The sequence below is a fragment of the Peromyscus leucopus genome, chromosome 8a (assembly GCF_004664715.2).
Source record: "Peromyscus leucopus breed LL Stock chromosome 8a, UCI_PerLeu_2.1, whole genome shotgun sequence".
NCBI lineage: Eukaryota > Metazoa > Chordata > Mammalia > Rodentia > Cricetidae > Peromyscus > Peromyscus leucopus.
In genome coordinates, this window is record NC_051085.1 from 16849885 (window position 1) to 16871862 (window position 21978).

Consider the following 21978-nt stretch of genomic DNA (forward strand, 5'->3'; position numbering starts at 1 on the left):
AATAATCATGAATAATATAATACAGATTTCCTGCTGTATTACAGAGCTATTGTACTAAAAATAGTATAGTATTGGCATTAAAATACACATTGATGAATAGTATTAATTGAACACTCAGCCAATTCTACACCTGATTTCTGACAAAGAAGTCAAAGCTATACATTGTAGAAAAGACAGTATCTTCAACAAATGGTGCTGGTCAAACTGGATAGCCTCATGTAGAAGAATGTAAATAGATCCCTATCTATCACTTGCACAAAATCAAAATTCAAATGGATCAAGGACTTCATAAGACCAGTTACCCTGAATCCAACAGAAGAGAAAGTGGGGATTAGGCTTGAATTCACTGGCACAAGAAATGACTTTCTTAACAATAGCACAGGCACTAATATCAACAATTCCTATGGGGGGTCTTATGAAAGGAAGAGGCCTCTGTAGAGCAAAGGACACCATTATTTGAGCAAAGCAGCAGCCTACAGAATGTGAAAAAAAATCTCTACCAATTATAGAGGGTGGGTATCCAGACCATATAAAGAACCAAAAAATCCTGCGCATCAAAAAAACAAACAAGTCAATATAAATTTGGGTCTAGAACCAAATAGTTTTCTCAAAAGATGAAACACAAATGACTAAGAAAAACTTTTAAAAATGTTCATCCTTAACCATCAGGAAAATGCTACTTTGAGATTTCATCCTATACCAATCAGAATGGCCAAGATCAATAAAATAAATGGACAGCACATGCTGGCAAAGATGTGGGTAGGGAGGTAGGAAGGGTCTGGGAGGAGTTGGGAGAGATGAAAAAATATGACCTAAATATATTATGTGAAAAAAATAAACTAATTAAAAAAGAGAAAGGGTAGATGCTCTTCTTATATCATTCAAATTAAGAAACTATCTCCATTTCTCCATTTATTATATCTTAAAACTACAGGAATAAATCCAACCAGACAGGACAGAAGTTAAGACTCTGAAGTCTACACGGTACTGCTGAAAAGTTAAAGTGATGGGTAAAGGAAGACATCCCACCCACCCTTGCTGACTAGAAGGCAGTATTGGTAAAATGGTAATACTCCTCACAAGTGGGGCTGCAGTGATGACTTGGCAGTTAAGAGTACATACTGATTTTTCAGAAGGACTCGAGTTTACCTCCCTGAAACCACATCAGGAGGTTTACAACCAACTGTAGCTCCAGTTCCCGCGAACCTGACACCTCTGGCTTCTGTGGACACCTGTTCTCCCCATCCCCCACAAGCCACACAAATATACACGCATGATGTAAAACTTTAGAAAGTACTCAAAAATATGTACAGGTTGAATTCAGTCTTTATCTACACTGAAGGTGGCTGCTTCATAGTACTGACCAAGTGTCCTTAAAATCCTTAAGGAACCCAAACAGCTAATCTTGAAAAACAGAGAACAAATTGAAAGACTCCCATTTCCTTATTTCGAAACTGTCTGCAAGCTATAGGAATCAGTGCAGTGTGGGAGCAGGTCAGCAGTACAATGGTCCAGAAAGAAGCCTATATATTTATAGTGAATTCGTTTTTTATGTAAGAATTCTCAACTGATGGGGCTGGAGAGATACTTCTGTATTTAAGAGTGCTTGCTGCTTTTCCAGAGGGTCTAAGTTTGGTTCCCACCATCAACAGCAGGCGCCTCACAACTGTCTGTATGTAATTCCAGTTGCAGAGGATCTGGAATCCTCTTCTGCCCTCCATGTGCACACACATGGCAGACACTCAGACACAGAAATAAAAATGTAAAAGAAAAAAAAAAGAATTCTATGCCAACTGACTAGGAAATGTATTCAACAGATGCTCCTGGATACTGGACACCCCCTGCAGAAATAAGATTTTGGATTCCAGGCTTTACACTGTATACAAAAATAATTCAAACTGAAATCAAAGACATAATTGTAAAGTGCTAAAAATACACCACAGTAGGAAAAAAAAAGCACTACTGTAATCTTTATGACCTTGGAATAGGTAATAGTTTTGAGAAATTACAAACATAAGCCAAAAAAATAGAAATAGATAAAATAGATCACACACACACACACACACACACACACACACACACACGAGAGAGAGAGAGAGAGAGAGAGAGAGAGAGAGAGAGAGAGAGAGAGAGAGAGAGAGAGAGGAGAAGAGAGGAAGAGAGAGAAGGGGAGGGGGAGCACTTTTATTGTGGGAAAGACACCACCAAAATTATCAAACCACAGAAAATAATTAAATCCATGTCTTGATAAGAGACTTGACTTAGATTATGTGAAAAGCATAACTCCAAAATAAAAAAAACAAATGAACCAACCAAAAATGATCTGAAGACAGCTCCTCAGAAGATACACAAATATCCAGCATATAACTGAGGACAACAGCTTTAGACACTGGGGAAATATTCAAAATCCCAATGAAATATACTTTATGGCTACAATATATATCATCATGGCTACAATCAAAAACATATTTACTTTTTTTATTATTTTATGAGTGTTCTACTTGCATTATGTGCACCATATATGTGCTTGATGTCCATGCAGGGCCAGAGGAGGGTTTTGTTGGCTCCCCTGAGACTGAAGTTATGGAGGGTTGTGAACTGTCATGAGGATGCTGGGAACTGAACCCAGATCCTCTGGAAGAGCAACCAGTACTCATAACTGCTTAGTCATCCCTGCAGACCCCTCAAAAACACATTACAGCAAGTGTCGATGTAATGAGAGATTGGAACACTCGTATCTAATAGGAATGTAAAACGGTGAAGATATTTTTGGAAACAATCTGGTAGCTCCTCAGGAGTTACCATACATGACCAGGTTCATCCCTAAGTATAAATGTAGAGAAATGAAAACAGCCATATGCAAAAATTTTGCATACAAATGTTCCTAGCAATATATATATATATATATATATATATATATATATATATATATATATATATATATATTAGACAAAAGTGGAAGCAACTCAAATGTCTATTAACTGACAATGAATAAAATGAGTTACATCCATAAAATAAAAAGTTACTGGGTAACACAAACAGATTTAAGTATGGATAAATGCTACATCATGAAAGAAAATATCAAAGACATATTTGAGAGATGCAGATTCTGGTCAGATGTCTATTCTGGTCAGAATAGAAAAATCTATAAAGTGCAACACTGGGTGTGATAGTTAAAGAAACACACACACACACACACACACACACACACACACACACACACAGTTTTTTAAAGACAGAGCTGACTCTGAAGCCTTGGCCGCCCAGCACACTCTGTAGATCTGGTTGGTACTGCACTCGCTGCCTGCCTCAGTCTTCTGGTCTTCTGGGGCCCGGATTAAAGCTCTATACCCCACCACACTTAGCTGTTTTTGTCTTTTGAGACAAGATCTTGCTATGCAGACCAGGCTGCACTTGAACTAGCCATCCTCCTGCCTCAGCCTTCTGAGTGCTGGAATTACAGGTATAAACTTTCATGGCAGGCCCCAAAGTACCTTCTTGAGATGATGAAAATACTCCATAATTGCGGTGATGCTTACACAGTCCTGAATATCCTTTCAAAGCGATTAAGTTAGACACCTTATGAGGGAGTATGTTATGTGTACATCTCAACTAAGCTGTATTTTTAAAAATACTGTGTAATCATACCAAAGGGTACTCGGGCAACATCTACCAACTAATAACTCATTAGCTCACTTGTGAAACCTGACCCCTTCACAGCCGTTCTAGTCTCTGCCTCTAAAAGGCTATGCATATGAGGCCCCCAGCCTTACAAAGCCTACTTACTTAGTCTCTGCCAAATGTAACTCCATTTAATGTCATTTGTCTCTATAGCAACCAGCTAGAAAAAGCGGCTTTGTTTAGCTGTGACTTTGTACAAGCAGTGGTCTAGCCTAGAGATGTTTAAAGATCTGAATCCTCTATTCATCAATGCCCCCACCAGCACCCCCACCCCACCCCTGCCCACCCAACAGTATCAGGTAAAGAGGAAAACCTGTGATGAGTGGGAGAGGCAAAGAAATAAAATATAAAGAAGGCATGATGAAGGAAGACCGAACTCAGGGGGTTAGAAAGACCCAATTTAAAAAAGGATGAGGAAGGAATGGGTAAGAAATTAGAAACACAGAATAATTTTCAGACATTTCCATTAATACACTGGTTAAGGCACTAATAACAATAAAACAAATTTCAGCATTCACATTATGATGCTGCTTTGGAAAGCAGAAGGCTTTCTTTTATAGCTGCTAGCTAATGGGTATTTTACAGTAGTTCAACTACAAATAGGTATCAGATAAATAGCAGGCATCTTTAACAAATTTTTGACAGTGGTGGACAGCAATGAATACCAAACAGTAGAACTTGTATTAATACTATGGAGCAGACAATGAGAAAAAGGCACACTGTGTGTGACACATGGAAACCTTATGTAATTTAAAGGGCTGGCCATGCAAGCCCAACCACCTGAAACTGACCTCAGAACCCAGGGTGGCAGCAGAGAACACACTCTGGCTGTCCTCACATACATGTGTCATGCTGTATGTTTATACACACACACACACACACACACACACACACACACACACACACACACACACCCTCCAAGCCACCACCACCCCCCCTCTCCAGAAAGAGATAACCCAAAGAAAAAGCAGAGGACGGGCTTCCTAATTTGGCATCTGTTCTAAAACATGTAAGGATGCAGGGTAGGAGATGTGGTTTTATCCCCCCCCACCGCCCCCTCTCAGAGCTGTCTTTTCAAAATAGGCTGTTCGCGTGAAAGGCCTCCATGGGGAGATTCTCTCAGTTTTGCCCTGGCTGGATCATGCCCCGTCTCCAGCACCTGCCTTGGTCATCCAAACTCAGATTTTGTTCTTTAGGGATTCATTAGTGACGTCATTAACACAGTGCTGGCCAGCCTACGGTTTGTTCGGGATTTTTTCCCTAGGAAATCTTATGCCTCTATTTTTCTACACATAAAGGACATTTTGAATTTTACCTGCTGCGGTGAAGACAGAGAGGTAACCATGACAGCAGTTTACTTGGTTGTTCCTAAGTACCAGCCCTTAATTGCTATCCTGGATGGTAATGCCTTGCCTTCTTAGCCATTCTAGGGTACTGGGTTGCTCAAAATGTATGCTATTTAAACGTTCTTTACAAAGAGTAAAGAACATTTCTTTTGCTCATTTTAACGCCACTGGTTATAGTGGAAGCTAAACCTTTCTCTTTCAGTCATAACTTTTTGATCACACTAGACCCCAAGGCCTTTATATGGTCTGACTATGTTAGCGCTTCACACTGAAACGGAACATAATAAATGCTCCCTGTATGTATGCAATAAATGAAAATCACTGAGATTTCAGTTAGAAGCATCGGAAAGCTCCAGCAAATCTGCACATTCTACAGTTTTACAGGGAAATAATGTTTACAACGGTCACTAACTGTTGCCACTCTGTTACTGTAAGAAAAGGGGACCTTTCAGCTAATGAGATACCAAGCTTGGCCGGGGATATAACTTGCTTATCATGGGGAGAACCTGGATTCAGTCCTTAGCACTGCGAACAACAAAAACAAGCCAGCAAACAGAGAAGCAACACACACGTGAGTTTTGCTTTTCAAGATGGCGGTCATGATACAAATAACCCTCAAAGGCAACACAATGACTGTGTAAATAAAACGAGAAAAGAGCAACAAGAGCAGCCTTAGGAGGGCCAGCCCGGCGACGGGAGCTCCACCCCAGCACCCAGCACAGGCTGCGGAGAGCCTGCTACACAAAGCTGTCCTCTGACCTCCATACACGCTGCCCCCCCCCAACACCCATGAATACACTTTTGCGGGGGTTCAAGACAGGGTTTCTCTGTGTACCTTCTGTTCTGTAGACCAGGCTGGCCTCGAACTCACAGAGATCCGCCTGTCTCCCGAGTGCTGGGATTAAAGGCGCGCGCCGGGATCGCCAGGCTCGATGATACACGTTTTAAAAGTTACTCTGCCATTTCTGTTTTACCTTTGCAGCGGGCAGGACTACATTTCCTTCCCAATTCCAAGAAAAACTCATTCAGCACATTTTAATTCTACTGAATTTAACTTGCCTTTTTCATTGGTCTCTGTGTAACCTCAATTTAACTAAATGTTTCAGTCTTAGAAGCCCTTTGTAGAGGAGTTTTGGATCCAAGGAAACACACTGCTTGCTTATCTATTCAAATGTCAAGGCACATGCTCAACAATAGAGTCTTCCGCTGAAGAATGGCTATGTACACCACGATTCCTTCCCGATTGCATTTCATGGTGTATAAAGTACTTGATAACCCATGACTATTAGGACTAAGCATGCTTAAATACTCAAGCAACCTTAATTCACTATGAGAAAAAAATGTATCATAGTTTCATTTTTTTTTTCCTTTAGAGCTATCATAACAAAATAGCATAGACTAATTTAAACACTGTACTGGAGGCTAGACCTTCCCAGACTGATAGCTTTGATTTATTTCTTCAGGGGCCAGCCCCATGGCTTGTGAATGCTGCCTTCTTGCTTTGGCCTCACAGGGCCTTTATGCATGTATCCCGTGTCCTGTGTGGATGTGTATTATTTACCACCCGGTAAATCGCCTCTCCCGCCAGTGACTCTTTGCCTCTGAGGCACAGAAACAGCTGTGACTGAACTAACTGGTAGGCCCTCTTGACAGCTCAGTCTACTGACATTAAAACTGGTTCTCTCCCCCACTTTAATTTCCTTAAACCAATGTGGATGGGCCTCTTCCACAAGAACTTTTTGTTGTTGCTGTTTTTTTTTTCGAGACAGGGTTTCTCTATGTAATTTTGGTGCCTGTCCTGGAGCTCTCTCTGTAGACCAGGCTGGCCTCGAACTCACAGAGATTCACCTGGTTCTGCCTCCTGAGTGCTGGGATTAAAGGCATGCGCCACCACCGCCCGGCCTGTTCCACCATAACTTTAAAAGACCATCGACAAGGACATTTTATCATTAGCAACCCTGAAAAAAAAGCTTGAACATGTATGACTAACCAAAACCCTGAAAATTAGTAGAAAACTTCACCTGTCGATTAATATTAAGAAATAATTTTCACTCCGAGTTTAAGGAGTAGTTTCATTTATAAGGAAAAAAAAAACCAATAGTTTATGAGTAACACCTCAACCTAGTAAAAAGAAACAGTTCACTTTCACAATGGTGTTAAAAGCTTCCGTTCTGCCCGCCCACCATAGTAGCTAAGTAGCATAAACAAGCAACATTTTCTCAATTCAGCCTTGGAATGATTTCACAGGCATCAACAGGCATCCAAGTGCTTCTCAGAATTTGTGGTGCTGCATTTTTTAATTTACCAATGGTTGTTGTAAATTTCTTGAAGACCAAATGTCATCGTCTGCCTTTATGTTTTCTCTTTTCTCAAACTATTAAATTTGCTATCCTTTGGTCTCCTGACACTTCCGTTTTCTTGGCTTCTAACTTCTTGCTCAGCTCCCCCAAACGGCAGGAACCTGACTGATCACATCTTCTCCTTTTATCTCCCCCTTCATTCTAGTCTTTTCAGATCTGAAATGGGAAAAATCCAAGGTGCAGCCAAAATCGTATAGTCAGATTTTTTTTTTTTTTCGGGCTCGTGTGTGTGTGTGAAATTACCCCGCCCTCATTTTGTATATCTTTAACCACACGGTCGTGCCCAAACCTCGGTAAGTGGCCAAGAACTTGACTTCCAAAATGGCTTGCTCCTTCTCGAGCTGACACGGGGTCTAGGAGATGCGATTGACTCCCATGGCCACCAAGCCTTCTTCCTACTCCCGACCATCATCCCCAGCAACACCAGACAGCTTGGGGGGGGGGGGCTGACGAGTGCAGAAAACCGCATCTTTATCTGCTCAAGCCAGCGGAGCCCGCAAAGCCGTGGCCCTGAGGGGCGGACGTCAGTTCCAGGCAGGGGGGGGGAGAAACCCCAAAACCCAAAGGCCGGCCCCCCGACCTCCACGCTTCGCCCATGCGGGGCCCGGGCTCGCGCCCTCCCGCCACGGCTCGCCGGGCCCCGCCCCCCCTGGCCGGGCCCCGCCCCCTCCGTCCCGCCGCGGCCACGCCCGACGTGAGTGAGGCGCGGGCCCGGCGGGCGGGCGGGCGGCCGGGGCGCGGGGCGGGGCCTGGCGCCGCCCCGCCCCCTCCCCGCCGGCGGCGGCCTCCGCGCGGGCCTCCCAGCCCCTATTCCACTCACTTTGTTCTGCGCCTTTGTCCTGGTCCACACCAGCAGGTGGAGCCGCACTGAAAGTTTCCCGTCCGTTCCGCGAGCGGGAGCCCATCTTGCTCGCCGCCGCGGCCCTCGCTGGAGGAGGAGGAGGAGGAGGGTCAGAGCTCGGGGGCAGCCAATCGCGCGCAACGCTGCTAGTTATCAGGGCAGAATGGGCTGTAGTTGAGTGGAATCGGAAAGCTGCAAAACACAGTGGAGTGCCGCCGTGTAAATAAAAAGGGGAGGAAGGAGAAGAGAGAGGGAGAGAGAGCGAGAGAGAGAGAGAGAGGGAAAAAAAAAAAGTTTCTCAAGTCGCCGCTGCACGACGTCGGGCCGCGCCGGGGCGGGGGGTCTGCGCTCTCCGAGCGGCCGCGCGCGGGACTCTGTGCTGCCGCCAGCCCCGGCCCCATTGTTTGTGTTTTCTACAAAATATGGCAAAGGTTCAGGTGAACAATGTAGTGGTGCTGGATAACCCGTCGCCTTTCTACAACCCGTTCCAGTTCGAGATCACCTTCGAGTGCATCGAGGACCTGTCTGAAGGTGAGGGGCGCCGGGGCTGTCAGTTGCGGGAGTGCGGCGGCGGACGTTAAAGTTTCCCGGCCGGGCCACGCGCGGGCTGGGCCGCGGTCGGGAGGGCGGCGGGCGGGCGGGCGGCCATGCGAGGGAAACTTGAAGTTGAGGGGCCGCCGGCCGCACCGCAACTTGCGAGCCAACTTGCCCGGGCGGAGGGGAGCCATGTTTGTCAGCTTTGTCTGCGGCGGGCGGCGCTGGGCGGCCCCGGCTCGCCAGGCGAGGCGCCCGCCCGGGGGTCGTGCGGGCCGCCGGCCTCGTTGGCCCGGGGGCCCCGCGGCCCCGGCGGGGAGCGGAGCCATCTTACCCGGCGGCACGGCGCCTGCTCCGGGCCGCCCGGGGCGAGCGGGCCCGCGCCTTCCCGCCCGAGCCCCGCCGAGGCTGTCCTCGCGCCGCTTCCCCGGCTCGCTCCACCAACCAGCGCGGGAGGCGGGCGCTGCGGACTCGGCCTCTCGGCGCCTAGGCGCCCGGGGACCGCCGTCCTCCCCGCCGTGCTCCCGGCGGGCGCCCGGGATGCGGCGCGCAGGCTCCCCAGCGGTGTGGACGCCTCTCCCGGAGGACGGGAGATCTCACCGAAACAGTGCCGGGCTGGGAAGTTCCATCCAGCCCGAGAGCAGAAGCAGGGCGCTTCATCGCTGGCTTCTATGAAGTCTGAAAGCTTTTCCACCCCCAGAACGTATGAAGATGCAATTGAAACAACTCCACGTCCAGGTGGATGGAGAAAATACGAACGTTGGCCAGGAAATAAAGGGTTAAGTCTTTGCTGAAGAACGTTTTACGGTTTAAAAAAAAAATGCGAAATAGTGCAGTAATGCAGAATTTAGAAAGCTAAAATGTGGGTTTCTTATCACTTTTCTTAGGTTTTATTAAAACTAGTGCTTCAAATTTTCAAAATTTGAAACAAAAAGTTTAACTTCATCAGTGTTAATTTTAGTTAGTTAGGAGCACATCTTGGGACTTGGAAGTATTTCGACAAAATGCCTTTAAGAGTCTTATCCTAATCATGACAGAAAGAATTTTTTCATTTAAAAGTTTTTATCTCTACAATGTTCTTTATGTAGGATGTTAACTTTAATTATAAGAACATACATATATATATATGTATGTTCTTATAATTAATGGGTATATATACCTATATATATATATATACCCATTGCAATAAACTTTAAAAAGTTGTAAAAAGGAAGTAACAGCTCTTTTCCCCCACTCTTAGCTAACCACAACCATCTCTTTAAAATGTACCCTCCTGTTGTTTCTGTTATGTATATAAAGTATAAATGCACATACATTTAATATGTGAGAAATATTTTGAAGAATGACTCGTGGTTAAAATATAGTAGTCTCCGAGTAGGCTGTGATGATGTAAGGGTAAGGGTGTTTTGCTTAAAACTCCATTTGTTACTTACTTACTGTCCCATAGTATTAGTGAAAGCATTTCCACACCAGACCCATTTCCAAACCCAACATTGGTTTTTTGAACTGCCAATTTATATACAAATGAGCAAACATAAAGAAAAAAGCTTGGATGAGTCCATTCTAACTCAATAGCAGTGTTCTAGGCATTAAGAGTTCTTCATATTACAGGTATCTTAAGCAGTGGCTTCCATTTTAGGAGTCAACTTTGTATGAGGAAGACATGATGTAGGATATTGTTATGGGGTTGCTACACTGGATAGTTCGAAACCAGCCATCCACAGAAACCAAATGAGGTTCCATTTTAAACTGGGATCCTTTCACAATAGTATCACTCATGTCAAGAATATGCCTGCCTCCAGTACACTTCAAAACCAGGGCACCATTATTTTAGGGTATTTTAAGCTGAGTCATTCCAAAGCTGCAAAGGAATCTTTCAAAAGGTGCCATTCCTGTATACTCCATCTAGAGGCTGAGTGGAGTAAGGGAATGGAGTTGAGTTATTTTGCAAAAGCTCTTTTTCTAGGTTCCATACTTTTGTTGTACTGTGATTTTTATTTTTTAAAATTCTTAAGATCAAACTGCAAGATACCTCGAAGGGAATTCCGAGTTTATAATTTGTTTCTACCCCCAATCCACCTGTTAGCCACCGTTTACACTCATCAATTGTCTTGAAATATTTTAACTTTCCTTTGAAAGCTGCCCGTAGCTTTGTTTCAGAAGAAGCCTTACGTAGTATTTCTCTAAAGATAATACTGTTATTTCTTTTATAGGGCTTATGTCTAAGAGTAGAGCCCATTAAAAAGTGGGATGCAAAGGCCAGTGAGTTGGCTGAGCCAGTAGCTACCCAGCCACACTGAGGTCAGTCACCAGCATCCACACAGCAGAGGGAGCACCTGACTCCAACACTGTCTTCTGACTCCACATTAATGCCCGTGTACAGACATAAACAATAAATGCTTAAAAACTTTTAAGGGATTTAAGTAGGGGCTTTAGCATGCTGGATCGCAAAGCCTGTACAAGTTTGATTGGCCTTCCTGCAATTTCTAGGGCTTAATATTTGCAGTGCACCAAAACTGAGCCTGTGGCTTTATACTTTGAAAGTTCAGGCCTATTCTGATTGCAAAGGCTTTATACTTTCTACTAGACCACAGATCCCAACAGTGTAATTAACTTAAAATTAATTGGTAACATCCCTCCCTTCACACATGGAGATTCTTTCTGCCTGGGATTACCATGATTAAATGGAAAAGTGAGCTTTTTAAAATGAGTGAATAAATTCCAGCTAGTCACTTTCACTTATAGTGACACAGGCCTTACCTTTAGCTTTCTAAAATGCAGAGGACTAGAAAAGGAAAAGGGGGTCTATAAACCAGTTAATAAGTAAGCATGCCATAGCATTAAAACCCAGTGTCTGCCAGCCCAGTCCTCAGGTTACTGCTTGTGCTTATTGCGGCTGGATTATCTAGCTCCCCATTACCTGCCTTTTCCACCTTCTGTGTTCTTTAATTCCATTACTTCAGAGCTAGAAAGAGCAAGATTTACCCAGTTTTATTTTTGATTTTTAAAGTCAAGGATTTTGAGTGGCAGCAGCCAGCCTTGAATTCTACTTCTGATTTGTAAGCTGTGTGAATTTTAGTAGATGACTTAGCTTCTCCAGGTCTCAGCCTTCTTGTTTACTTAATTAACACATACATAGTATGATTGTGCTTGATACCTTTGATAAAGCATTTGTATAAAGTGACAAAGCCCATTCACCTTAGGTAACTTAGTAGCTTCTCATTCACCCTTCTTAAAAGTTTCTTCGGTTGGCTTTTAGATCCCTTCCCTCATTGGCCACTAGCTTCCTGAACTACTTTATTAATTCTTCATCTTCCTGACCGTCAAATTTGAGTCCCAAGTCTCTAGGAACCCCATCCCTTTCCTTGTCTTGATGTATTATTGTCAATTTTCAATTTTTTAAGATCTGACCTATGTTGTGTCTATACTTAAACATCTAATAGACATTCCAAACATATATAAAACTAACTCCTGATTATTTCTTTATAGCTGAAAGAAAAAAGTGGCCACTGCTGCTTCCATCTCTGAACTTTATCTGGGATAACTGATCCACACCGCCATGACATCTGTCCTCAATTGTTGAAACCATCGCTTGTCCCCTTGCCCTCATACAATTGACACAGAACACAACAGTTAAAGAGATCCTTTAAGATGAAAGGTGGATCCCTGCCACTTCTGTGCTCAAATCCTTGAGGGGCTGGGGCTGTAGCTCAGTGGTGAAAGTGGGTGCTTAGAATTTGGAAAGCTCTGGGTTTTGATCTTTAGCACGACAAGAAAACTTGTAGTTTTCCATGTCACTCAGCATAAAACCAAAGTCCTTAATGATGGGCATCAGACCTCACATTCCAGCCATATGATTGGGCACCTCTCTGTTCCAAAGTCTCTGTATCTTTGCTTATTCTTTTTTTTTCCAAGACAGGGTTTCTCTGTGTAGCTTTGTTGCTTTTCCTGGAACTCACTCTGTAGCCCAGGCTGGCCTCGAACTCACAGAGATTCCCTACCTCTGCCTCCTGAGTGCTGGGATTAAAGGCGTGCACCAATACCACCTGGCTCTTTGCTTATTCTTGAACACACTGAGCAGGCTCTTTTCATTTGTAACTGTACTTGCTGTTCTTTCTGGTCAGATAATTTATTGTCTTTTCCTAGATCCATCAAGAAATAAGTGATCTTATGAGGTGCCAGATGCAGGACCCTGAATCTGGAAATGTACTAAAAGCTGGAAATACAAATAGCCTTAGTCTGTGGTAGAGGTATGATATAAAAGGTCCTCAAAAAGTAACTGTTAACTTTTAAAACATTACAAACAATAAAGAAGTTGAAATTTTAAAAGTTTCAGTTTGCAATATAGTACAAATACAAAGAAATACCAATATGCTTACAAATTTAAGGAATGCCAACTTAATTATACACACACAAAAAAAGGTTTTGTTAACATTCCCCAGAGTGAACCAGGGAAGCAAACCTTAGGAGGTGCTCAGTATAGTCTCATTGTAAGTGAAGCCAAGCATGAGCACACCTGCTCAACACTGTAGGAGAGGTCTGTCGTTTTCATGCTGTGTTTAAAGAGCAGATTCCTTCAAACAGAAATGGTTTGACTCCTCTCTGTTCTCCATAGAAACTTTTCTAAAAAGATGCTTAATGAAATCTAGATCAAATTACAAGGTGAGTCTTAGGTTGTACTTGAGTGTATTGTGTCCCTGCTGTATGAAGAGGTGTATGGCTCTTGGTTTCTTCTTCTGGTTTTAAGAGTGAATTGAGAAAGGAGTAACAGGAGGAATCAGCCCGACTGTAGCCTTTAGCTACAGTTGATATAGTGGTAATATGCATCGGTGGTAACTACAAGTTAGTACAAACAGCATCAGTTATTCTTTTAGCCAGCAAGAGTGAAGAGTGACAGATTTACATCAGATGATCTGAAGACCCTCCTTACTTCTGAACCACAAGGAAGAATTGCTAATGATTTTCCACAGGGCAACTTTTCCTCAGCAATGAGGCTAAAAATGGCCACAAAGAGGCCGGGAGATTGCAGAGTAAATCACCTGGGCAGTGGGATTAGTTGCAGGTGTTCTTTACTAAAGGAGGTCTCTGAGTCCTTACCATTTGCTTTATGAATACTTATGGCAAACTTTTCGTGTTTCCCCACTTTCTGTTCACGTTTTATATGTGAGGAGCACTCTCCAGGGACCAGTACTTCATGAAAGAATTTGGAGAGGTTATTGGAATAAAATATGAATTCTGGTAAGAAATTCATAAGGAACATTTCCATATCTTTCTGGATAAGGAAGACTTTATCATCTGTTAATATAATTGCTGGTATGAAATAATATTTTTGGTTTTTAATCCTAGACTTGGAGTGGAAAATCATCTATGTGGGCTCTGCAGAAAGTGAAGAATACGATCAAGTTTTAGACTCTGTTTTAGTGGGCCCCGTTCCTGCAGGAAGGCATATGTTTGTTTTTCAGGTAAGATTAATCTTAAAATATGCATGCCAAATATATTTCTAATGGACTAAATGATCCCAGAGCTTTTATCCTTTTTGTGTTGGGTAATTTACTTCATCTCCTTCCACTTGTAGTCTGATCTGCCATTTCAGGCAGTGTCTGTTTGCCATAAAGGAGTGGTACTTGAGTCTGTGTACAGAGGTAGTAGTGTCTTGACTTTCGGGAACTAGACAGAGCACAGTACACCATTAACTGTATCATGACACAAAAGGTTGGTTTTGGTTTTGTCCTGTGGAACAGTTTTTCAAGATGAAAGCATCCCCAAACGTGTATTCAGATGGTGTGCTGGTTAGTAATATGCATCTGCTGATGTAATGTCAACAACCTCACTTTGGCAGTCAGTAAGCACAAGGCTAAGACAAGTTAGCAAATGGAGGTGTGTGACTTGAACCATTGGGATCAGAGTCTGGTGCCTCACTGAAGCTTCTTCTCTAGGGTTTTACAGAGGACCGTTGTGATGAGTCCATACGCCGTTCGAACTTGGGAGTAGGGATTCTCTTAGTATAAAGCATGTTCTCAGACACCTCTGACATATTTAGGTCTGTGCTCAAGCTCCTGTGTAAATGTCTCCTGTGTAAGTGTTATTTCTCCTACTTCATATTCAATTGCTATATAAAACTAGTGACTTTTTTTTCAATTATCCATGCTTCTTAGAGGAAGCTATTTATAATACTGCAAGAAGTAATGAGCTAGCTTTTAAATAACTATTAATTTTTGTTAGAAGTATTTCCGCCTAACCGAGTCTCGCTGCAGGCAGAATCCAGGAGAAAATTCTACTTCCTCTCCCTGACCTCTATTTCTCCCTTCACAGACAGGACAATTTCAATGAATACTGGCTTTGAAGAAATCCATTAGAAAGGGACAAGGAGTTGCTTAAGAGCACACTGCAGAGAAGTTGCCTCTTAGACACATAACTGAGGAACTGGGACTAAGTAATGGCTTGCTGTTAGCAAACCCCAAATAATTTAGTGTATATAAACAAATGGCAAAGAACGACTCAACTACAATAATTGAAAGGCTGTAACACTTTCATTTAAAGTGCCATTAAACTGGGTTGTGTGTGTGCATAACCTCGCCAAAGCCATAGCAACACAGAGGGCCTAAAGAAGGCCCTGCAGGCAGGCCTGATGCTTCTGCTTACACAGACATGTGACCCCACTGATGACCCACCTCCTAAGAATGCTAGAAGGAATAAGGCAACTAGCAAACTACTGACAAAACTTGCTACACCTGTAATTAATGAAGACTATTTTATTCTCATTATATAAGGAGGCAGGATTTCTTTGGACACATATGGGGACTACATACTGTACTGATAATTCACGATGTAGTCAGTAAAAGAAGCTCAGCTTAATGTATAGTCATATATTCCCTTTGTATTGCTGGTTTTAGAGTGAGCCTTTGGGAATCTTTTGTGTTTATGTTAAGAATACTTCTAAGCTTTTGGCTTGCCATGGTGCTGTGAGGAAAATCTCATAGCAGTATGTAGCTTTTGTTGGTATCAGTGTGAATGTTGCCAAAAGGAACAGAAAGCACTGTGATTTAGGTCATGTGTTAGCCTATGCAATTTCCAAAATCTGACAATTATTAACAAAAAGAAACTAAGCTACACGTTTTGTTTGTGTTATGAGCAAACTGTCCTATTTTCTTGGCCTGCTGTTTTCTTCTGAGTGGGTCTAAGACCAGCAGGGAGATATCCAGACATCTGCCCATTATTGGCAGGATTGGGTCAACAAAAGTGGTCCCCATCACTTCTCTATCCTTAATGACCTGAGAGGTATGCACATTTCTTGACCCAAATTTGCTCAAGCTGAATCCTCTGGCATTCATGTTTTTAAACACAGACACAGCTACAACTAATTTGCTGGGTGGTAGGAACATTACTGAACTCTTATTTATATTCACTCATTTCCAGGTATATGAGGAATCCCTTTGGATACTCTGAAAGTAACCCCGAGATGCATAAGATTTGTAGGACAAAGGGTATATTCTACAGGAGGTTTATGTCCCTACCCTTGGTGTCTGTCCAAAGGGATCATAAACCCTATCAGGATGGGAACTGAGTAATGAGAAAATTCTTTTTTTTTTTTTGATTTTTCGAGACAGGGTTTCTCTGTGTAGCTTTGCGCCTTTCCTGGGACTCACTTGGTAGCCCAGGCTGGCCTCGAACTCACAGAGATCCACCTGCCTCTGCCTCCCGAGTGCTGGGATTAAAGGCGTGCGCCACCACCGCCCGGCGAGAAAATTCTTAAATGAAAAATTCTTGTAGCTGCATTTAGATAGTTAAGACATATATATCGGGAGATTGTGCCAAGTAACATAAACACACAAAAAGGGAAGCTGCTATGTTCTGAGTCAGAAAGGACTCTGCTTGGAAAATGGGTTTGATGAAGATATCAAGAAATAAATTCAGGAGGTTGTGGAGGAAGGAACTTTACAGCCAAGGGTACTGTTTGAGGCACAGAGGCATGAAAGATTTCCAGCACATCTTACAGAACTTGTAAACTCATACACACACACACAGGTGAGAATTACATAGTGTGAAGAGCCTTATAAATGGAATTAAAGATGTTTATCTCTTAGAGGAGGAACTAAAGCATCTAAGATTTCAAGTATCTAAGGGATAGAAACAGCTCCATGGTTAAATGGCAGCAATATAAACAACAGGCTGGAGCTGAGACACGGTAGAAAGCTTAGAGGTGTTCTGCAGAAGAGATGAAGGTGAACACCAGACTTTAGAAATGAGAGGCCGAGAGTGACAAGGTAAGAGAGGAAGAGAAGCTGAAGGTGACTGAGATTTCTAGTCTCCATGAATGTTTATGGCTTCTAGTGTCGGCTACGTGTGTGTGTGTGTGTGTGTGTGTGTGTGTGTGTGTGTGTGTGTGTGTATTATAAACAGTCTTAAGTTTCCAAGCTAAAGTATTTACAGAAGTGTTCACATACAAAGGATGTCCCCGGTGCTGGAAAACAGTAAACTATTATGCTAGAGTTTCATCTGTTCATCACACAGAATGGCTGTGTCAGGTTGTACTCAGAGGCCTCAGCCATAACTGTGTCTTACTAGTTTGTGGTTCTTTCCATCAAGTCGGTCTCAGCCCAGGTCTTGCTCACTACTGTGGACATGGCCCCAGCCTTTCCTGATATTTTTAGTCTTCTAGTTCTATTGTTTCACTTCCTTTCATTCCTCAAGGTTTACCATGATTCAAATGTGGTCTTTGGTATCGTCTGCCTAAACAGTCTTGGCCTGCACTGACTTTGCAGTGTCCATGGCTCCAACAGTACACTAGATTTAGAGTCCAACAAAGTGACTATTTACAATATGCTTTGCATTCTTTCAGTCTTGCTGTATAGTTTTTAAGATCCAGGGTCAGTTTTATTCACTATTTATATTTATTGCTTATTTAGCTGTGCTAGGGATTGAACTGAGTTGTCAGTTTTACATAGTTTACTACTGAAGTCCTTGCAAAAGGTGGCAAAGAACCTAGGTGTCTTAGATAGAAGATGGAAGCTGATAGCATAAACATTTATTGGAATAAGTTCTGTGAAACTAATTTGGCACATAGTAACTTGGGACTGAAATTAAGACTGCAAAAGGTTAGGATCACTACAATGATTGATTATAAACAATGGATATTATGTAATTAATCACCATACAGTAAAACCAGGATTACCCCCCCCCCATATCTCGCTTTGTAGACCAGGCTGGCCTCGAACTCACAGAGATCCACCTGCCTCTGCCTCCTGAGTGCTGGGATTAAAGGCGTGTGCACCACTGCCTGGCCCCAATTATTTCGGTTTTTAGCGATAATTATGCTTGCTAAGTACTGAGGGTAACCAGGACTAATACAGAGAAATGGGAACCTTATTTCCTAGGTATAAGCCAATTCCCACCAAATGTTATTTGGTGGGTATGGTGAGTGTGGTGGTGTTCACCTGAAATTGTAGCACTCAGGAGGCAGAGCAAAAGAATTGCATAAATTTGAGGCCAGCTTGGGTTGAACAGTAACAGGCCAGCCAGGGCTATATAGCAGGACTCTGCCTCTAAAAGCCAAAAATTAATTAATTAATTAATTAATTAATAAAAACCATTTCTCCCACTAATGTGATTTCAAGTAGTGCTAAAGTAATTGAAACTCGTTCACTGTACCTGCCACTAACAGCCTTTTTATGTGTTTCTTATTAAATTATTCTAGGCTGACGCACCGAATCCAGGGCTCATTCCAGATGCAGACGCAGTGGGGGTAACAGTTGTGCTAATTACTTGCACCTATCGAGGTCAAGAATTTATTAGAGTTGGCTACTATGTAAATAATGAATATACTGAAACAGAATTAAGGGAAAATCCACCAGTAAAACCAGATTTTTCTAAGGTAATTTTCTCACTATTCTTTTTTAATTACTTGTACTATCTAGTTTTTAGGGGGTTGCTATTTCATTCTGCACTATGAACGTGGCCTTAAAGCAAATTTGAAGTTTTGTAGCACTTGAACAAACTAATCACTGTTCCATTTACATGGATGACCTCAGTTCTTCCTCTCCAGGTACTAATGTTGGGTGGGTACCTTGAGTCTCAGATGGTTTAGCTTCCTGCAAAGAGCAGGTCTTTATCACCATTAGGTATTTCATTTCAACCTTGAGGACATGTAATGTCCTATTTCTGTAGTGAAGTGATTAAAATCTTTTTGCCTATAACTATTCCTAAAATCGTGGCAAAAAGATGGATGTGGTTTTGTTGTTCATTTCTTTGTGATGGCTTTGAGACAGGGTTTTCTGTTGTAACCCAAGCTGACCTTGAACTGTGGCACTCTTCCTCACTTGTCCAGGCTTTAGGATTACAGTTGTCACCACGCCCAATGTGTGCTTGTTTTTATTAATATTTAAATATCTGTATATGTGATGCTACCTGCTATCCTTAGAGGCTAAATTAAAGGTGTCAAATATTTCTGATAACGACAACTTAAATTCTGAGAAATCAAAATCTGATTCAGTAGTCTTAAAAACACATAGTATCTTAGGGTTTTTTCCCACTGGGAACAATTAATGGGTTTAGTTTGGTGGTTTTTTGTTTTTTTAAATAAGCTTACTGTGGTACTCTCTATGGCAGTCTTACCACAAAGTAGAGTTCTGCCTTCTGCCAGTGGGGGTGGTATGTATGCCTTCTATAGTTTGGAGACATCCTGTTGAGCCAAGGTTCCTTCTGGTAGAACCTTTGTATAGCAGTGAAAGAAACTAGAATACTGTTTCTAAAAATGAGTTTTAATAAAGCACAGTTAAGATCCCAGTAATTAGAGGTTCTTTTTGAGGAAAACTGTTCAAGTCTTTGATTTTGTGTTTTATTTCTTGGTGCTTAGGATTGAACCTAGGGACTTGGGCAGGGTACTTCCTTTGCAATGAGCTATGTTCCCAGCCTGAAAACACTTTAGGCTGAAGACATACTTATTTAACTAAACACATCCTCTAAAGGGTATACAGAAGTACCCCCTTATTCTTTAGGAAGCAGAAGTATAAAAGCAAGGTACTTTTTGGAGGGTGAAAGATCTAGGTGGAGTTTTTACCCCTACCTTATTTCCAAGGGCTAATAGTTCTTTAGCTGTTCGCTATTGTAGTCCTTGCTTATTATGTTTAGTGTTTCACTTGCTGATACCTTTGCATATGAATTTATATGAATTTAGTCCTTTAAACATTTATATGAATTTAGTCCTTTAAAAGGACCAGCAGAACCAGTCAGTTTGCATATGGTAATCTAACTTTCCTGGTGCTCACCATTTAAATGTTTCTCTTTATAGCTTCAAAGAAATATTTTGGCATCTAATCCCAGAGTCACAAGGTTCCACATTAACTGGGAAGATAACACAGAAAAACTGGAAGATGCAGAGAGCAGTAGTAACCCAAATCTACAGTCCCTTCTTTCAACAGATGCATTACCTTCAGCATCAAAGGGATGGTCCACGTCAGAAAACTCATTGAATGTCATGTTAGAATCCCACATGGACTGCATGTGACCACGTGCCATCCCATTAGTACAGATTAAGCTATTAAAAACAGAACTATTTCCCTGAAGTTCCGTAAGTACATAGTCAAGGTGAAATGTGAAGAATTTGTTTAAAAACATCCTGTAGAAAGTTTATAAGAAAACCAGTATTTGAGCAAATTGTGGAATATAAATACAACTATTTTTAAGTACTTTTTTTCTCTAATGTGTTATTTTATTTGTTCATGAAACTAATCTGGTTAAAGTATATATATTATTTTCTTCTCCTTTATATGTAATTAAAGCACTTATAAAAAAAAGTTATCAATTATTAGACCAGGTTGTGAAGGTGTTTTAGCCTCTTGGACAATAATACTTTTTACTAGCCTTTAAAAGAACAAAGTTTACTTCAACTAAAATGCTTTTTCCTGTGAAGACAGTGTCCTTTTAATTTAAGGAGCAAACTTCCATTCTGCAGTGAAAAAGATGTCTTTAAAAAGGGAATCTGAAATCAACTACATCCCTCGAAGGTTTCTCTAGGCCATCCCAGTGCATCTTGTGGCTACCACCACAGCTTGTGTTACACTGGACTTCTGGTTTCTATGTAATAAATGTGGCTGCCTTTGAGGTCCCTCTGACTACGGGTTATGCTTCCCTACTTCTAAAACTGAGAAACCACGATCACAAATCATTGTTGTCCAGAGATCTCAACACGGCGAGAGCAAATGCAAGGTCTACAGTGTAGGGTTAGCTCACAATAGCTCAGATCTGCCAATCAGTTTACAGAAACTCGGATTGTGCTGTTGGCACTACTGCTGTAGGGAGGTAATTTAGAAAGGTTATAGGCTGGCTACTTTCCCAATACCCCATCTCCTCTGGTTCTCATTAAAGTGATAAGATCAGGGTATATCTGTAGTTGACATGTTCTAGACAGCTTTTCCAAACAATTTTTTTGAAGAACAATTTTAGAAAGAAATTTATCAAATAAATGGGCCAAAAGCTTATTTTCTTTAATGAGAAATAGGTACCTCCTCAAGGTTTTGCTCCATTAAATTTACAGTAGAATATTTTCATTTGACTCTTGCTGATGATAAGCAGGATAGCCATAGGATGCAAGTTATGCAGTGCCTTCACATCTAAGCTTTTATACTGCACTTTTAAAAGCATTTTGAGGAAAGGAAAAGGCATTTGTTTAAATACAGATTCTTAAGTTGTATATATTTCTTGCTATTTTAAAAGGTGAATTTGTGAAACAAAGTCTTGTTAAATGTTGAACTTTGAAATTTAATACTCCAGATTATTTCAGTATTGTCCATAACCCAGTTGATAGATTTTAAAAAATAAAATACTTCTGACAACTAAAAGTATTTGAAAAGAAAAATCTCATTTTTGTCTAACTGCAATTAGGAGAAAATGTTAAAACAAGAGTTCAGTGATCAACACAGAGGAGTAAGTTTGTTAGAAATAAAACATATAAACTAAAATCAAGGAAAGCAATTCACTGGAGTATTTATTCTGATTATAAAAACCACTTTGCAATGACTTTTATGTTTAGGTTTTTGTACCAATTTTTAAATGTTGAGCCCATTGTCAGAAAAGTTTGAGACATAAAACTGTTGCCTTTTATTATTTTAAATGCTACTACTACATAGAATTTAAAGATAAAAAATGATTAATAACAGAACTATTTAAATTAAGAATTAAGAAATGAGCATGCAGGGATTTCCCTCCTGTTTATCCTCAT

At 41.6% G+C, this 21978-nt stretch overlaps 2 protein-coding genes across 3 annotated transcripts in view; one reads left to right on the forward strand and one right to left on the reverse strand.

The window, feature by feature from the left end:
• Positions 1 to 21978, reverse strand: part of Mcm9 (minichromosome maintenance 9 homologous recombination repair factor) — a 72280-nt gene that overhangs the window by 32392 nt on the left and 17910 nt on the right.
• On the forward strand, positions 8218 to 21431 carry Asf1a (anti-silencing function 1A histone chaperone). 2 transcript variants are annotated; one of them, XM_037200473.1, is made up of 5 exons: positions 8700 to 8759; positions 13931 to 14000; positions 14109 to 14224; positions 18457 to 18633; positions 20050 to 21431. In XM_037200473.1, exons 2-5 carry the CDS (start codon positions 13991 to 13993, stop codon positions 20263 to 20265), a joined length of 519 nt encoding a protein of 172 aa, XP_037056368.1. In that variant the 5' UTR covers positions 8700 to 8759; positions 13931 to 13990; the 3' UTR covers positions 20266 to 21431. The 2 variants fall into 2 exon arrangements, with proteins under 2 accessions (XP_028724212.1, XP_037056368.1); XM_028868379.2 differs by lacking the exon at positions 13931 to 14000 and having other exon boundaries at positions 8218 to 8759.

Bases quoted from the DNA above. Each gene is read 5' to 3' on its own strand.
- Asf1a (XM_028868379.2), top strand. From the start codon at position 8,651: ATGGCAAAGGTTCAGGTGAACAATGTAGTGGTGCTGGATAACCCGTCG. The intron at 8,760-14,108 runs GTGAGGGGCGCC...TTTTAATCCTAG, and splicing joins CATCGAGGACCTGTCTGAAG to ACTTGGAGTGGAAAATCATC. The intron at 14,225-18,456 runs GTAAGATTAATC...AAATTATTCTAG, and splicing joins GGCATATGTTTGTTTTTCAG to GCTGACGCACCGAATCCAGG.